Source organism: Aspergillus wentii, assembly GCF_001890725.1.
Source record: "Aspergillus wentii DTO 134E9 unplaced genomic scaffold ASPWEscaffold_5, whole genome shotgun sequence".
Classification (NCBI taxonomy): domain Eukaryota; kingdom Fungi; phylum Ascomycota; class Eurotiomycetes; order Eurotiales; family Aspergillaceae; genus Aspergillus; species Aspergillus wentii.
This window is the reverse complement of record NW_024467836.1, coordinates 421,439-436,087: the sequence shown is the minus strand read 5'-3', so window position 1 is coordinate 436,087 and position 14,649 is coordinate 421,439. Positions and strand designations below refer to the sequence as shown.

Here is a 14,649-nt window from a genome sequence, read left to right as displayed (position 1 = left end):
TTGTTCGTATGGGTTTTTTATGTGGGTTGTGTATGTGTTTTGCTTTATTTGGTTTCATGTCTCTTGGGTTTTGTATTATGTTTGGAGTATTGTTTGAATCATATCTGCGTCACTAAATACCTTTAATACTTAGGTTCTTGGGTACATTGTATAGAATGATAGAATGACTACCAACATCAGCAGAATATAATCATAAACATTACTCGTCATCACCTTCTAGGCAGGATATATACACACAAGCGCCAGAACACCAGACCGAAGCATAACATAGTAACCAGCCGTAAACAGAGCAATATTCAAAGAGGAACATTAAAACGTAATAAGGCATAGCAGATGACGTTGCATATCAGCGTAAATCAAATCACATATTAGGGAAACCTGCAGGGGCACGGACAACCGTTTATTAATTAGCGATATCAACTTGCCGTACGGTATGAAAGTGCTTTTGCTGTTTTGTTTTGGGGGCTTTCTCGTTAGTTTTCTTTTATTAGATTTGTGACCATTAAGAGTGATCCGGAATCAATTCGTATCCTCCTTCAGATGGGAGAATATGCACGGCGATGATGAGAATACCAGCACAGGCAAGACTGATACACCAGCTGACCGTGCAGTAAACCCAGGACTCGTCGAGTTTCCAGCCGACAAAGAACCGTTCTTCATTGTCGTAGAGGTATGCCTGCTCGAGTTAGATCATATCCCATCCCACGATCAAGAACAAGACCAAGAAACAGAATCGCGTCACTCACCACAATCGCCATACTAGAAGCCTGCACAATAGCAGACAGAACAATCATCAAACTGACACCCTTCCATCCCGATTCCCGTAGTCGCTTTCCGCCCGACAAGACGACTATGTACGCCACGACGCCCATTCCCTGCAACACAACCGCAAACGACATGAGGAACCCGACCGTGCGCCACATGGAACAGAAATACCGGTCTTCGCCATGACATTCTGATTGTTCGGGGAAACTCTCACAGGTATTCGTGAGTGAGGAGCAGCGGCGATGGAGACCGTAGGAGTAATTGAATCCAGGCTGCAACATTAGCACCGACCGCATCGCCGTCTCATCCGTTGTTTGAGTAGGATGGCAGGGCAGGTCATACCTTTTCGCTTTCATAACTGACCCATTTTGGAATGACGATGGAGGAAATGGTCAATCCGAATGCTGGGGGCAAGGGAATGTTAGAACCGTTGTCCTGGCTGCGACAGCATTGCTCGCGAGAACACTTACAAGCTAGAAAGAAGATCAACGTCCCCGTGTAAACAATAGTTTTAGTGAGAAACCCAGTATAATTTCTATCTTCACCACGAGGAACCAAATGGAAATCCATGATTGCGATACTAGCTAAAAAGCAGTGTCTGTGTGTGTGTGTGTGTGTGTGTGTGTGTGTGTGTGTGTGTGTGTGTGTGTGTGTGTGTGTGGAGTGTTTGTATATGCGGCTGGGGAAGAAGTAGTGTTGTAGTGATGACGTCGCAATTCGCAAAGCGCACAAAACCAGTTAACCGATTTGTTTGGGTCAAACTAAAGGAATAATCGATCAAGGGGATATAAGCACTGGCTGATATAACTATCGAATGATTGATGAGGGAATATTCCGGTCGAATAGGGAGGTTGGAGGGATGAAGCCAGCTGACAGCTGGACAGGAGGGGAGCTTCGTCGATCGGGGAAATCTGGAGAGAAAATAGGTTGCGGGAGTGGATCCCGATCAGAGTGTCAAACCGGGAATTGGAAAGTTATTTATGATGATATAAAATTAATGGAAGAGAAGAAGAAGAAAAAGAAGAAGGGGAGGATGTGGTGAGGATGAAAATGAGAAGAGGAAGAGGAAGAGAGAAAAAAGTGCGGAATGGACGAAGGAGGGCTGTGACAGGGTGGCATGTCACCTCATCAGCATCACCTCCAGATATCCAGACATGTTGATAACGAGACAATCATCTGATCCAGTGCTGAAATCCCCATTTATCTCCTGATTATCATCTCTAATTCCAGTTGAATATACCTCGTACAGTTCATCCTGTGTCTAGGACCAGCTTCATCAGCTCCTCCACTGCCAAACCGTCGATCACCAGAAGAATGGAGAATCACCAGTAGCAGAAGATACAGAAATATCTCCGGCCTTCATAATCCAACCGCCATTTGCGCCGTTCAAAATCATGAAATAGCGCGACGATCCATGCAAAAACAGGGAACTTCCGGTCAAAGCGTCATTCGATGCGGGGTCATGGTGTGTATATATACAGACAGGCAGACAAGAATCAAGGGATGCACGCATTCCAGTTGCAGGAGTGAGTGATTTTGTATGTTTTGTAACACGCACTTTTCACGATCCTTACTTGAAGCTACATTGATTTGAAGCTTTGCAGTGGATGCTCTCCACCTGTGTACTAGTCACTCTGCATATAGTCAATCAACTGTCATATTCTTAAATAGTTACAGATCTGCAAAACGCAGCAACCCCAATCGAGCCCTGCCCGGTTCTCCCGTCCCATGCGACATGACCAATATAAAGGTTACAGCAATTAACAATTCGAGTCATCACGGTCGTCGCCATGTCCACCGGCCGAACGGTCGCAGGTGAAATGAAGATAGAAACAAATAAAACAAAAAAAGAAACAAGAACAACAAGATGACTGGAAACAATCACATGTCATAGCAGCATGCCCGGTCGAAGTCATCCAGACACATGGGCGAGAAACACAAGATGAACACAAGAAAAGATGAGAAGAACATGCAGAAAGCAAATACATGAACCATAATCTACACAGTGTCAAGCTGCAAGGCAAAGCCAATCAAATGGTGATATAGCATGATACTACTGAAACACAAGAAATGCGGGGGCAGAAAAATGCAAAAAGATGAAAAAAAGACGAAGAAGAGCACCCGCTCAAGTAGAAGAAAAAATCAGAAAGAAAAGATGAAAAATGGTAAGCGATTGGAATCAGAAACGCCAAACCGGTCATGCAATCCTATGCGCCTGAAGTTCACTCCGGTTGACTCCGCTGGATCATCGCACGGAAGTCATCATTGCTCTTTTTCGTTTTCCCACCGTCAGCTTGGTGGTCAATATCTGTCGTCGTCGTCGTGGTCGTCTTGCCTGAATCCTTCTCCTTCTCACTCGACGCGCTGTGTGGCGGTGGTGGCGGAGGCATGCTTCGCTTCACTCCCAATCCACCTCTTTTGCCTCCTCGTGCACCGGGCTGCGGAGGTCGTTTGATAGGACCCGTCGGTTGAAACAATCCGGCGTTCTTCTCTTTTGGCTTGTTTGACTGTGTGCGTTCTCCTTTCCTCTCGGCTGACTGCTTCAGCATCTCAGGGACCGTACCAACATGTAACTTGCGCCCGGGAGCAATTTCTTGACCCTCGAGCTCCAATGATGCCTTTCCAGCATGATGAACATCCGCATATTCAACAATGGCGCCTTGATGATCCGGTCGCAAGATGATCTTGATCAACTTGCCGTACGGTTCGACGAGCGAACGAATACGCGCGTCGTTGACCGTATCCGGAACATTCATGAGCCCAAGCGTGCGGGATGCGCGCTCACCAGCTGGTGCTTCCACATCGTTGGGATGCTTGGTACCATTAGCTTCCACAGAAGGTGATCGGGACCCCTGAACATGAGACAGGACGGTGGTGGCACTCCGTTTTGCCCCTTGGGGGGTAGACAGCTTGACTTGTAGCGGCCGAGAACGGAATTCTCGCAGATGCATGGCAAGGGCAGCATTTGCCTCGTCCTGGAACAGAAATATGATTAGGGCAACTGAGCGAGACGAGACTAGAAGTTGGCTTACCTTGGAAGAGAAGACAACGTAGCCAAAGCCCTTACTTCCGCCATCAACCTTTTTTGGAATCCGCGCTGCCTCCACTTTGCCATACTTTGAGAATAAATCCTTGAGGTCTCCCTCGCTGGCCTTCCAGTCGACGTTAGATACATGAACCTCTCGTCCCTCATGCATCGGACCATGACGGTCCTGTTTGTGGGAAGGATCAGATATTTTGGCAACTAGCTGCAAGTTGTCGCCAACTGTAGACCCGTGTAGCTCCGTGGCTTTGTAGGCTTCACTTGACGCCTTGAATTGCACGTAGCAGAATCGCCGATGGGTGTTGTACTTGAGAGAAGGAAAGCGCACATCAACAATTTCGCCGTACTGGAGGAAAATCAGCCATAGCTCAAACAAACACTTATAATTAACCCACATCGCGAAACAGATTACGGATATACGCTTCATCAGCCGTGGGAGGGAAGTTGGTGACAAATAGCGTTGACCCAGACTCCAATTGCACCTCGATTGTATTTTCATCGAGCAGTTTTTGATCGCGGGTTTGGGCAACAAGAGCCTCATCTTTGGAATCGAATTCGATGATAGCCGTTTCCGAGTTACCATCCTCGCCAGCAACCATTTTGACACCATTGATAATACCGCACTGTCAAAAGTCAGATGGAAACAACAACAAGCACACACACAAATGTAAAAGGGAACTTACATGGCGGAAGAATTGCCGAACTTTGTGCTCAGTGATGTGATGAGGTAGATTCTTGACTACAACTGTAGCATTTTCACGATCTCTCTGCAGTGCAACGGGCTCTGGCTCTGAAGCTGGCAACTCCGGCTCCTCTGCACGGGCCTTTTTGCTGCTGGGCACACCATTCACTTCCTTTTCATCATCGCGCTTCCTTTTCTCCGTGTGGCCTATCGATTGTGCTTCTTGTGTTTGCTGAATATGTTGAGCCTGCAAGGCTGCCGCTTCCCTTGCTTCTCTCTCCCGCCGCGCATTGACGGCTCTCGTCGCCTTTCTTGTCTCTAGAACAGCAAGTTGTAACTCATCCGAGTCCTCGTAATCCTCGCAATGAGCGACATAGGTTTGCATGATCTTCTCCGGCCAGTCCAGATCCGTTCTTTTAATGGCCTGTTTCAGCACCGCTGTAGCATAGCTAGGGTTAGGGGTCCGTCTCGCAGCATCAGCAGTCGCTTCGCCCTGGACGAACTTGCTCCATGAGATCAACTCCCATCCGTAATACGTGAGCCAAAACTCGTAGCTGTTTCCACGGCGTCCGACAAGGCCTTTAAATGTTTCCCGTGCACTATCCCAACTGCCGCTCTCACTAAGATATCGAATGTAGATACGCTCGAGGCGGAAGAGCGGGTCACCTTGATAAGACCGACCATACTTCTTCTCACCAAGCTCTTGAACACTCTCAATGGCGGATCGAATACCAACCTCAGCAACATCCAAATCTTCATCCGTGGATTCTGACAAAAAGGCCCGCCGACGCAGGTAGCTGCACCATGTGGTATGGACTTTGAGAACCTCTTCCATCCCACCAGCATCAAGTAAACCAGTACTTGTTGCTTTATGCTTGATATCGGCAATCTTGGAAAAGGACTGTAATTCTCTTTCTGAACTGAGGAGATATTGAGACCAAAGGGTGCCGCAACACGGACAATGTCGGGTTGCGCGATCAAGGGTAGAGATTGTTGTCGTATTCTTGTTGCCGTGCATGGACTCATCAATGAGGAACATCACATAGTCCTCCCAGATGTTGTTGTCGGTAGGAAATCGCAAAACAGCACGCTGGTAGATAGCATTGACTAGATCGAAAGTAGTTTGACGCTTCCGTCTGTTTCGACTAACCTCCCAGTCGATGTACTCAGCGAAGATGCTCCATTCAAGAGCCAAATCACCGGATTCAGCCGCGCTACTAAGCCTCATCTCAAACGGCTCGCGGAGAATGTATTTGTCCTTGATCCCATTCGCGTGCATCACGGTTTCCGACATGATTTCTTCGTAATTAGCATTGCAGTAAGCGGAAACAAACCCAGAGAAAAGCTGAAAGGTCTGATCCCAGGTAGCATGAAGAGTTTGGAGTCGAATATCAAATAACCCTCTCACATGATTTACCTTGTCCTGATTTGGATCACGCGCGATGTCCTGTATCTGGAGGTCCAGGAATCGGTCCCACACCATGTGACTATCATTTATCCTCCACCGCGTCGCCTCGGCACCTCTTTGCCATACTTCCAGCACCGATTGCCAGGAGAAGACCTCCCGACCAATGAGTTTATCTTCCTCTGTCCAGTGGCCTTGACCGACCTCGCTGTGTGCAGACTTGTAAAGATAGAGCACCCATTCTCCATAGATACCCCATAGCTTGGTACTGCCGTATTCCTCCTCGACAGATCGTTGACACAGCTCCATCACCGCAATTCGTTCATCCACGGTATGCGCCAACATACTTTCATCTTGAATCCACTCGGCCCAGAGATCCTCACCCATGGCAAAGAGCTTGTCCATCTCCTCTCGGGCCGTCCTCATGTCTTTAAGGAGGTCGTATTTCCGAGGGTCGCCATGGGTATCGGGGTTGTTCGGCGGATACACGTGATTGACAAACCCTGCATGTAGAAGTCGAATGAAGTTGACATGCGCATCATACGAATGGGGGTTTTCTTGGATCTGAATAAACAACTCCGTTGCTAGCCGCTGCGCATTTGGTACCAAAGACGTGTCTGTATAGTTCCGCCGAGCACTTTCCCTCGGGCCTTCGGACATTGCGATGTCAAATGACGAGCGGGGTCTTGGTGTGTTATGCGAGATCTGGTTGACATTCGGATACATAGTAGAGGGAGAGAGCTGGCTCTCGTAGGACTCTGTGTTTCGCAAGATTTGAGCGTTGGAGCGCGGAGGTTGATGGGTCTGCATCGACGCCAAGTCTGCAAGCGTATCCATTCCGGGCGTTGAGGGCTGTCTAGAGCTAGGCAGGTCAGTAGCTGGGGTTCCATTCCCTCCAGAGCTCGGCCCAGCAGAAGGCGGAGATGGCTCGGGTAGGCGCGATGGGGTTAGAACTTGATGCGCAAGCGGAGATGAAGTCATTCCTTTGGGAGTGCGACCCTTTCGAGGCTTTGGGACTGGTCCTGTGGATTGGGCAGGTGGGTTGACAGCGGTTGCAGGACCGACACCGGGCGTTGAACGCCCCGATTGCGAGTTCGCGTCCTGCGGCGAGAGAAGTGAATTGATGTCCATGTTCTAGGTCGCTTGTAAAGACACGCCTGAATATGGGGAAAAAAGGTGGGTGGGGAAGAAGAGGTTTTTTTTTTTCCTGGAGAAAAAAAGTGGAATCAAATGGCCCAGGAGCGCTAATGAAGACTCAAAGGAAGAATAGGGAAGAGAGAATTCAAGTTTTAGAGGTCAACTGTAAGATGCCTCAACAACGAGTCCATTCCTGCACCGGCCAGCCCAGCCTATATCCTAGCTCTGCAACTGGAATTTTTTTTTTCCCTTTATTTTTTTCTTTCTTTTATTTCTTTTATCCTTCCCCGGTGGATGACAACCCACGACGGAGATAGCAAGAAAATAAAAAGTATAGAATGAAAAGATAAATTCACTGATAGTTTTATACCAAAGCTGGATGGTTGGGGAAGATGCGAATGCGTCAGGCGATGCGACAGGATGGAGGAACGTGACAGCGGAGACAAGCAAATACAGAGAGGGGGCAGAGAAGCTATCCAGGTCGGCCGATCAGGTAAGGTAGGGATCTGAAAAAAAGGCGGGTTAGCGGCGGTGACATAGGCGGAGCAGACGAGGATGTTCAACGTACAAGGAACGTGGGAACCACGAGGTGGTGTTCCTGGAGGGCTGACGAGAGAGAGGAGAAAGAGAGGTGAGAGAAGAAGAACAAAGAAAGATGAACGATGAGGGCCAGTGGATCAGCGCGGTGGAGATGGGACGGTTGTTGTCCGGTGTTTGGTAGAGGCAGAAGAGAGAGAGAGCTCGGCATGAGAGAAAAAGCAGCACCACAGCCACCGACCGGCTGCTAAGAAAAGACGGACCAGATTTGACAAGCTGCAACCACGCGGAGAGCTGGGTCAAATGAATGGACGATAAAAGACTCGATGACTTCTGCTTTCTTTCTTCGACGCAAAAGGACGGAATCTCGACTCCCTTCGACTGAGGTCGGATTGTGTAACCGGAACGAGCGCATGTCGGGACGGCACAGCGTGTGTCACCCAATTACGTCGTTGGCTTTGCCTGATACCGGTTCTGGCGTTACAGCCACATGCTTGGGGCGTTCTAGACACTGGCGCTTTTGCCAGTGGAATAGGGCTGCGTGGACCGCCACAGCGTGGTCGGTATTGTCACGAGTTACGGTACAATACGCTGAGTCAGCTGTGGCACAGCTCAACACTACGGTGTCCCCGACAGGCCCACTGCGCAGCCAAGAGGCTTTCCCGACACTTTTTTCTCTGGTCTCCAAAACATCCAGACGTCCAGTGACTCTACCCCGGTCGATTGTCACGTCTCCATGGCCACAATGGCTGCTATCAACCCTTATGGGCATCTGATCCGGTCCGGTGAGTTGATTCTTGGAATTGCACACCTCCTTTTCCTCTGCAGTCACAGCTTAATCCTAACCCATCGTAGCCCGGCCAGGTGTGACTTTCGTTCCTCGCCGCACCTTGACCTATACCGTCAGCCGTCGTGCCCAAGAGAATGGCGATAATGGACCCAATGACAAGCCAGAGAACCAAGCGAAGCCTTCTGCCCTCTCCTCCATCAAGAACTTCTTCTTCGGCGGAAAATCCGATGCTGCCGCCAAACCCAAGATCACCCGCCGATCCACAGCTCCCATGAAACGAGAGGGTGGACTGAGTGCTGACTCGATTTTCGCGGAGGATGAGGCATCCCCTAAACTCATGGCGTCAGGCCGCACTCCGGCCCGCAGACAGGCAGCCGAGCCCGCTGAAGGAGAAGAAGAGGAGGTTAGCTACTCTGTTGAGAGACGGAACAAGACCGGCATGCAGGCGGTCCTTGACCCTCGCCCTCAAGCACGCGTTCGCTGGGAACGGAAAATGGTGATTAAGGAAGTTCGACGTCGTGGTCGTCTTACGAAGGCAGAACAGATTATGCGGACAGAGCGGGAGTCCTTGTCCAAGTCGCACTGGTTCAAGACCTCCATCAAGAAGTTGGGACCCCTGGCCCGTCAGATTGCCGGAAAGAACATCGACGAGGCCATGCTGCAGATGAGATTCAGCAAGAAGAAAGCGGCCAAGGATGTTCTCGACCATCTCAAGCACGCGAAGAACGTCGCCGTGGTTCGGTCTGGTATGGGTCTTCCCGCCGAAGGCAAGTCCGCTTTGGAGAAGCCCCTTACCGTTACGCTCAAGTCTGGTGAGCGCAAGAGGATCACCGACCCATCATCAATCTACATCTCCCAAGCGTGGGTAAACCGAGGTCCGTACGGTGTGGATTACGATCACCGTGCTAGAGGACAGATCAACATCCTCCGTCCGCCATACACCTCCCTGTCCGTCGTGTTGAAGGAGGAGAACACCCGGATCCGGGAGTGGAAGGACCGTGAGGCTGAGGCCCTGCGCAAGCGCAAGACCAAGCTCTGGACCCAATTGCCTGACCGCAAAATCAGCGCCCAGAACCAGTACTACAGCTGGTAATCTTCTTCTTCTTCCCCCTGTTTTATTTGTCTCAACAAGCCTTTTTTCGGGCAAAGCGATGGTTTCCTTTGGCGTTGTCTTGTATTATTTAGACCGTTAGTAAGCACTCTCCATCTGGCGGATATATCAGCATCTTGGTTGTTACATTTTCCCACCTCGCGGTCTCTCCTGCAACAGACAGTGGTGTCTGTGCGGTCCGAGGAGAAGACACGGCCCCTGGTTCCTCTTTATCCCATATGAAGGAGTTCTCTTGGAAGAGTTTGGGTCGATGGAAGATGGACGCGAGTTTTCAAGGACCTTCAAAAGAGCCCCTGTGTGGAACAGGCACGGCTCGACTTTTGTACAATACTGAAATATACATCATATCAACGTCCTGTCTTTATCAGCATCGATTTGAACACGCTGTCCTCCGCCCGATATCCTAAAATTCAACAGTACATTAATCGCGCGACTCTAATTACCTCCAAACCCCCTACACCTCCGCCAAAACCTCCACGGTACTCCCCACAACCCCCTTAACCTTAGGATCAACCTTACACACAGGTGCCTGTTCCCACGGATCAATCTTCCTCACCGGCGCAGGCCCAGCCACCCTCTCCACCTTAACAACAACAGGAATAACCCCACCCGTGGCAAGCGCAAACTCACGATGCCCAATTACCTCCAGGATACTCGTGATCGCACCAGAATGCGCAGTAAGCGAGATGAACGTATTCGCATCCGTGGCGAAGATATGGCGCAGGAATTCGAGTAACCGTGCATCACGGGCGGTGTTGGATTCGCGGAGTTTAGAGTCGTATAGGGGGTCTTCTTCGCTGAAGCTAGGCTCGATTTTGAAGAGCGGGTATTCGGCTTCGATGGTGGATTTGGGGGAGCGTTTGTCACAGGTGTGCAGGCCTATTGTTTCGCGGAGGAGCTGGGGTGGAGGTGTTAGTATTTAACTCCTAGGTTGTCAGTTCTTGTGGTTGTTAAAAACATACTTCTTTAATGGTAGGCTGGAAAGGCTCCGTAAGCGGCATCTTCAACCCCTTGAAAGTAACAGTCGCCGTAGCGAGACACCGATTCATCGGACTCACGTAGTAAGACTGCGGAGGGGGGATATTCTGCTCAATCTGCTTCTCCCATGCCTTGTGCGCGGTTTCTGCCTGCGATATACCAACCGCAGTAAGACGAGAATCAACCCAGGTTCCATTTTCGTCGCCGTCTTGAAGGGACCAGTAACACTGTAATTGTCAATTAGTATAGATATGTAGCGGGAAAGGGGAAGGCGAATCACTTACATCCCACAAGTCGGTTCCGTATCGCTGCTCGGCAACATTATGGAACCCTTCACCGTGTCGGCCAAGGTAGAGGACTCTGTAGGAGGTGCCTGGCGGACTATCGCGGTTCAATGCGTTGATTTGATCCGCGAATCGCTCCCATTGCGTTTTTTGACCAGTTGGGTCCGACTCAGAATCAGAGCCGTAGCTACGAGAGATGAGACCAAAGTTGGATTTGACCTGAGTCATGGATTAGACTGGATATACGGAATAGGGGTGCTAGATATGGCGAGACTTACATAGTCAAAGCTACTAGGATCAGTTGTCGGTTCATCCTGTAGAAAGAAACCTTCAACATTGGATAATCTCAAATGAAACTCGGAAGAATGAGATCCAGCCATTTTTAATTTACTGGCGACGAGAAGAGTGCTTAGTACCGACAATCTTTACGGGGGGAAGGAATTGTTAGCGGTCTGATTCATTGCCTCGGGCCAGGCTGTCCGATGAACGGAAATTGACATGGGTCAATTCGATATAGAGCACTTACAGAATCACAGATATGCGAAAGAGGTGATAGCAGAGCGTCAATGCCTGCGAATGAGGATGCTTTTCCTCGCCTTCACCAAGAAGTCGGTAGTTGTAGTTTCTTTGTCGTGCCCCGCGGGATCGGGCGAGTCCCAGCGGGTTCATTTCAGTGCAGCGGGGCTGGATCCGCCCATACAGGAGTTGGTATATAGGTGAACCGGGACATGAAGCATTCAGATAGACAGTTGATATTTGGAGGCATTTTTCAGAGATTTATGATTCTCTTTTATGATCGTTTCTCTCTGTTGCTATTGATCATCGCTCTCCGACAACAGGACCATGGATGGATCGATACCACGTGGTGGTTTTACAGCTCATTTATGGATTCTGAACCACAGTCGGGATAGTAATGCCAATTCATTAATTGTTTTGGGCGTCGGGCCACCGTCAGAGTATCATCCAAAAAAAGAATAAACTTGTCATAAAAAAACGTAGATAAAATAACTAAAGTGACAACATATGAGGGTATTCCTTGTCTCACATAAAGGAAACAGACCAAAATTTAAAAACAGAAAAAGAAACCATAAAATCACAAGTCAAAGGCCGGAAAATGAGAAAGCTGGTGGGAGCATGTTTCCAACATGTTCCAACCAGATTCTAGTTGAGCTTCACCTAGTAAAGCTCCAAGCCCTTTTTAATGGATAAACTTTGCTTGCAAGAACGAACGACAGCCCTGCCAACATAGGCGCCAACCCAAGATGTAAGGTTTGTATAGTTTTGCCAGACGGAGGCAAAAGATAGCACAGTTTGTTGAATGGCTCCACCAGCAGACCGAATACTGGAGAAAACACCATTTGTAGTGATTGGAAATAAGCCACTGCTGGAAGAAGTCGATGCCTTTGCCACAGATTTCTGTTGTGGCTTGGCTGACGGTCCTTCGAGAGGCCTGAGATCTTCCGGGGCGGTTGAGCTGCGACTGATTCTGGGACCTCCAGGTCCATGAACCTTTGGCACAGTATAAACCGACCTTGGGACATGTCCCTGAGTGGGAGAAATCTCCAGGCATCCAGGTAGTGATTGTAATTGGTTTGTGGACTGCATTTGAACAGTCCCTGGACCCCATTTGAATCGATCGACGCCAGCGAAAGGTCTGGTGTTCCTGTTCTGTGGTAGAACTTTCACTCTGAATTGCTCCATGTTGCCAGGAACAGCAGAGTTTGTAACAGGACGAGCAAAATTCCTTTCCAGTGGAACGGTTCCATGCGGATATGGGAGAACAGTGTTGTGGCACGTGAGTCTGTCGACGGTTCCATGAGGATAGGGGAGAACCGTGTTGTGACAAGTATGTCTGTCCACCCGATTCCTGTCCACAACTGCCTGTGCCTGTGTTTGAGAATTGTATGGTGTGCTTGGGCTCTCCCTTGGTGGCAATATAGATTGCTTTGATCGAAGTCCATTGCCGTGTATAATTGGTTGCCTCGGAAGTCCTGAAACAGACGGTGTCGCCAAAATTGCTGCTTCGTTGACATTGAGTCTCGCGATGTTCTTCTCTAGGCAGTTACACTGGACAGGGTCAGTATGTTTCCCAGACAAGCTCCTTTTGAAGAGTTCTAAACAATGGGACCGTAAATTCCAGACAACATACCCGCTTGTGTTGTTTCTTGTGCTTTTCACAAGCTCCATACTTCCGAGCTTTGATATAGTTATCTTTTTGAGCCTGTGAGCGCGGCTTTTGCTTCTTGGGGAATTCTGTAGTCGCATTGAGATTCAAATCAAGTACCAATTCCATCCCATTGCCAGGGCTAGTGCCAGACGAAGCAGGAGTAGAAGTGGCCTCGGTTGAATCAGAGGACGGTGGCGTCATTGTTGGGCTCACCCGCGCAGAAGCGGGAGACACACTCTCCTGCATGAAATCGGACCAGGAGGGAGATGAAAAGCTGGTATTCGAGTCTGAAGAAAGGTCTAGGTCCTGCGATGGGGCATCATGAAGACGCTGCATGTGTATAGCAATCGCTGCTTCTCTGCGCTTCTCCTTTTTCGAGGCGCAACGGTGGTCGACTGCTGCTTGCGCCTCGACCATTTCTCGGAACGAAGAAGGAAAATGGATAGATTGCTCAAGTTCCGAGATCTCGGGCGACGTTGAATTGGATTTTGCGAAAGACTGCTGTTTCGGTGCAGCAGTCTGATCGAACATGTAGTTGGCGTCTGCGATGGGGCCGACGCTGTCGAATGCATTGCCGACACAATCGCCTAGTGGTGGCTCCTCATTGATGAATTCTGAGAACAATGACTGGGTGTAAAGATCAGATGACTGATTCCAGTCCAGCCCGTCTGTGCCATTGCAAGTCAAATCGTAGTCTTTGGGAGAGATGGCATTGACTGAATTCGGGTCACTGTCCAGGTAGGCCGAAGAGAATTCAAACGAATTGTCAAAGTCAAACCACTCATTTCGGTGGTGAGGGTTGTTGATTTGGCAAAGAAGGTGGTCCGCAGACATTTTGAGATAATAAAATCCACGGAAAATGATAAAATATGATGAATCTTAACCGGTGCGATATAGATGAAAGTAGCCGACCAGTTCTGCCTGGGGGCTTTCCGATAAGATAACCTTCAGGAAAGTCAAACAGAGCCTGGGGACGCGACGAGGGGGAACCAAGTCGTACGAGGTGGTACTTAGCAGCGGCTTCTGCCTGGAATAGAGAGAATAAAGGACACTTGGATGTCAGCAGAGATGTTGTCTTGCGATGGAAGTCATTCCCACTTCTTTCTCTCTCGCTCAGCCTTGCGCCATTCCTATTCGGGCTCCCCGACCTCGGGCTCGCGCTAAGCCGAATTGGGTGCCCGACTCTCCACCCCCGCCTTTCCTATTTGGGTTCATTTCGACTTCATCGACAGCAGTATTCTGCGTCTGGTGCTGTTACTGTCAGAGAGAGCGTCTTTATTTCTTAGAGTGCAGAATAAATTGGCTCAAGTCGACATACTTAGCTTCAATTTAGGTCATGTTTCTCATGCACCGTCGAAATGTGATTGGTCTACATCCTGGGTGATGCAGGTCCATAAGTGAACTGTTCTTGTACAATTGCATGATACGAGAGAGCTGGGCATTTTGCCTCATGATAGCGGGGATAGAGCGAGGAATCACAACTGCAGCTCACCTGGCATCCCTTGGCGGCTATCTGCATGTTGGGTAATTCTCAATTGTTTAATACCTTCAGAGGCTACACTACAATCCGATTGCATACCCCGCACTCTTTAGCGCCTGCTGTGGCTGCCTCTCTTGATGTTACAGGAGGCGCGCTATAGTTGCAAGATTACTGGGCAGAGAAGCTACAAGCCCAAGTGGAGGAAAGTGGAAGTGATATGCGCTGTACCGCGGATAAGGCTCGAAAGGAGCAGACGAAGTTTCTCTATCA

General features: G+C 49.3%; 4 protein-coding genes across 4 annotated transcripts; 1 reads left to right on the top strand and 3 right to left on the bottom strand.

Moving 5' to 3' along the window:
- Positions 1-502: 502 nt before the first annotated feature.
- Positions 503-7,026, bottom strand: ASPWEDRAFT_114171 (uncharacterized protein; the record flags this gene model as incomplete). Its single annotated transcript, XM_040828471.1, has 8 exons — positions 503-676; positions 747-1,037; positions 1,108-1,204; positions 1,347-1,641; positions 3,002-3,740; positions 3,798-4,154; positions 4,204-4,431; positions 4,492-7,026. 8 exons carry the CDS (start codon positions 7,024-7,026, stop codon positions 503-505), a joined length of 4,716 nt encoding a protein of 1,571 aa, XP_040687480.1.
- Positions 7,027-8,296: 1,270 nt separating this feature from the next.
- On the top strand, positions 8,297-9,452 carry ASPWEDRAFT_157131 (mitochondrial 54S ribosomal protein uL22m; the record flags this gene model as incomplete). Its single annotated transcript, XM_040829726.1, has 2 exons — positions 8,297-8,354; positions 8,425-9,452. The coding sequence occupies exons 1-2, from the start codon at positions 8,306-8,308 to the stop codon at positions 9,450-9,452; spliced, it is 1,077 nt and encodes a 358-aa protein (XP_040687479.1). The 5' UTR covers positions 8,297-8,305.
- Positions 9,453-9,924: 472 nt separating this feature from the next.
- On the bottom strand, positions 9,925-11,112 carry ASPWEDRAFT_173235 (phosphoglycerate mutase family protein; the record flags this gene model as incomplete). The annotated part of the gene is made up of 4 exons (XM_040831040.1): positions 9,925-10,368; positions 10,433-10,675; positions 10,733-10,951; positions 11,011-11,112. 4 exons carry the CDS (start codon positions 11,110-11,112, stop codon positions 9,925-9,927), a joined length of 1,008 nt encoding a protein of 335 aa, XP_040687478.1.
- Positions 11,113-11,768: 656 nt separating this feature from the next.
- On the bottom strand, positions 11,769-13,180 carry ASPWEDRAFT_41677 (uncharacterized protein). The gene is made up of 2 exons (XM_040835619.1): positions 12,882-13,180; positions 11,769-12,799 (listed from the first exon to the last, which is right to left on the bottom strand). The coding sequence occupies exons 1-2, from the start codon at positions 13,098-13,100 to the stop codon at positions 11,909-11,911; spliced, it is 1,110 nt and encodes a 369-aa protein (XP_040687477.1). The 5' UTR covers positions 13,101-13,180; the 3' UTR covers positions 11,769-11,908.
- Between the last annotated feature and the right edge of the window lie 1,469 nt (positions 13,181-14,649).

What these genes read in the sequence shown, in the direction of transcription:
- ASPWEDRAFT_41677 (XM_040835619.1), bottom strand. Translation starts at nt 13,100, where the DNA reads ATGACGCCACCGTCCTCTGATTCAACCGAGGCCACTTCTACTCCTGCT. An exon ending in ACAAGAAACAACACAAGCGG is followed by an intron (nt 12,800 to 12,881) that starts GTATGTTGTCTG and finishes GACCCTGTCCAG; the next exon opens with TGTAACTGCCTAGAGAAGAA.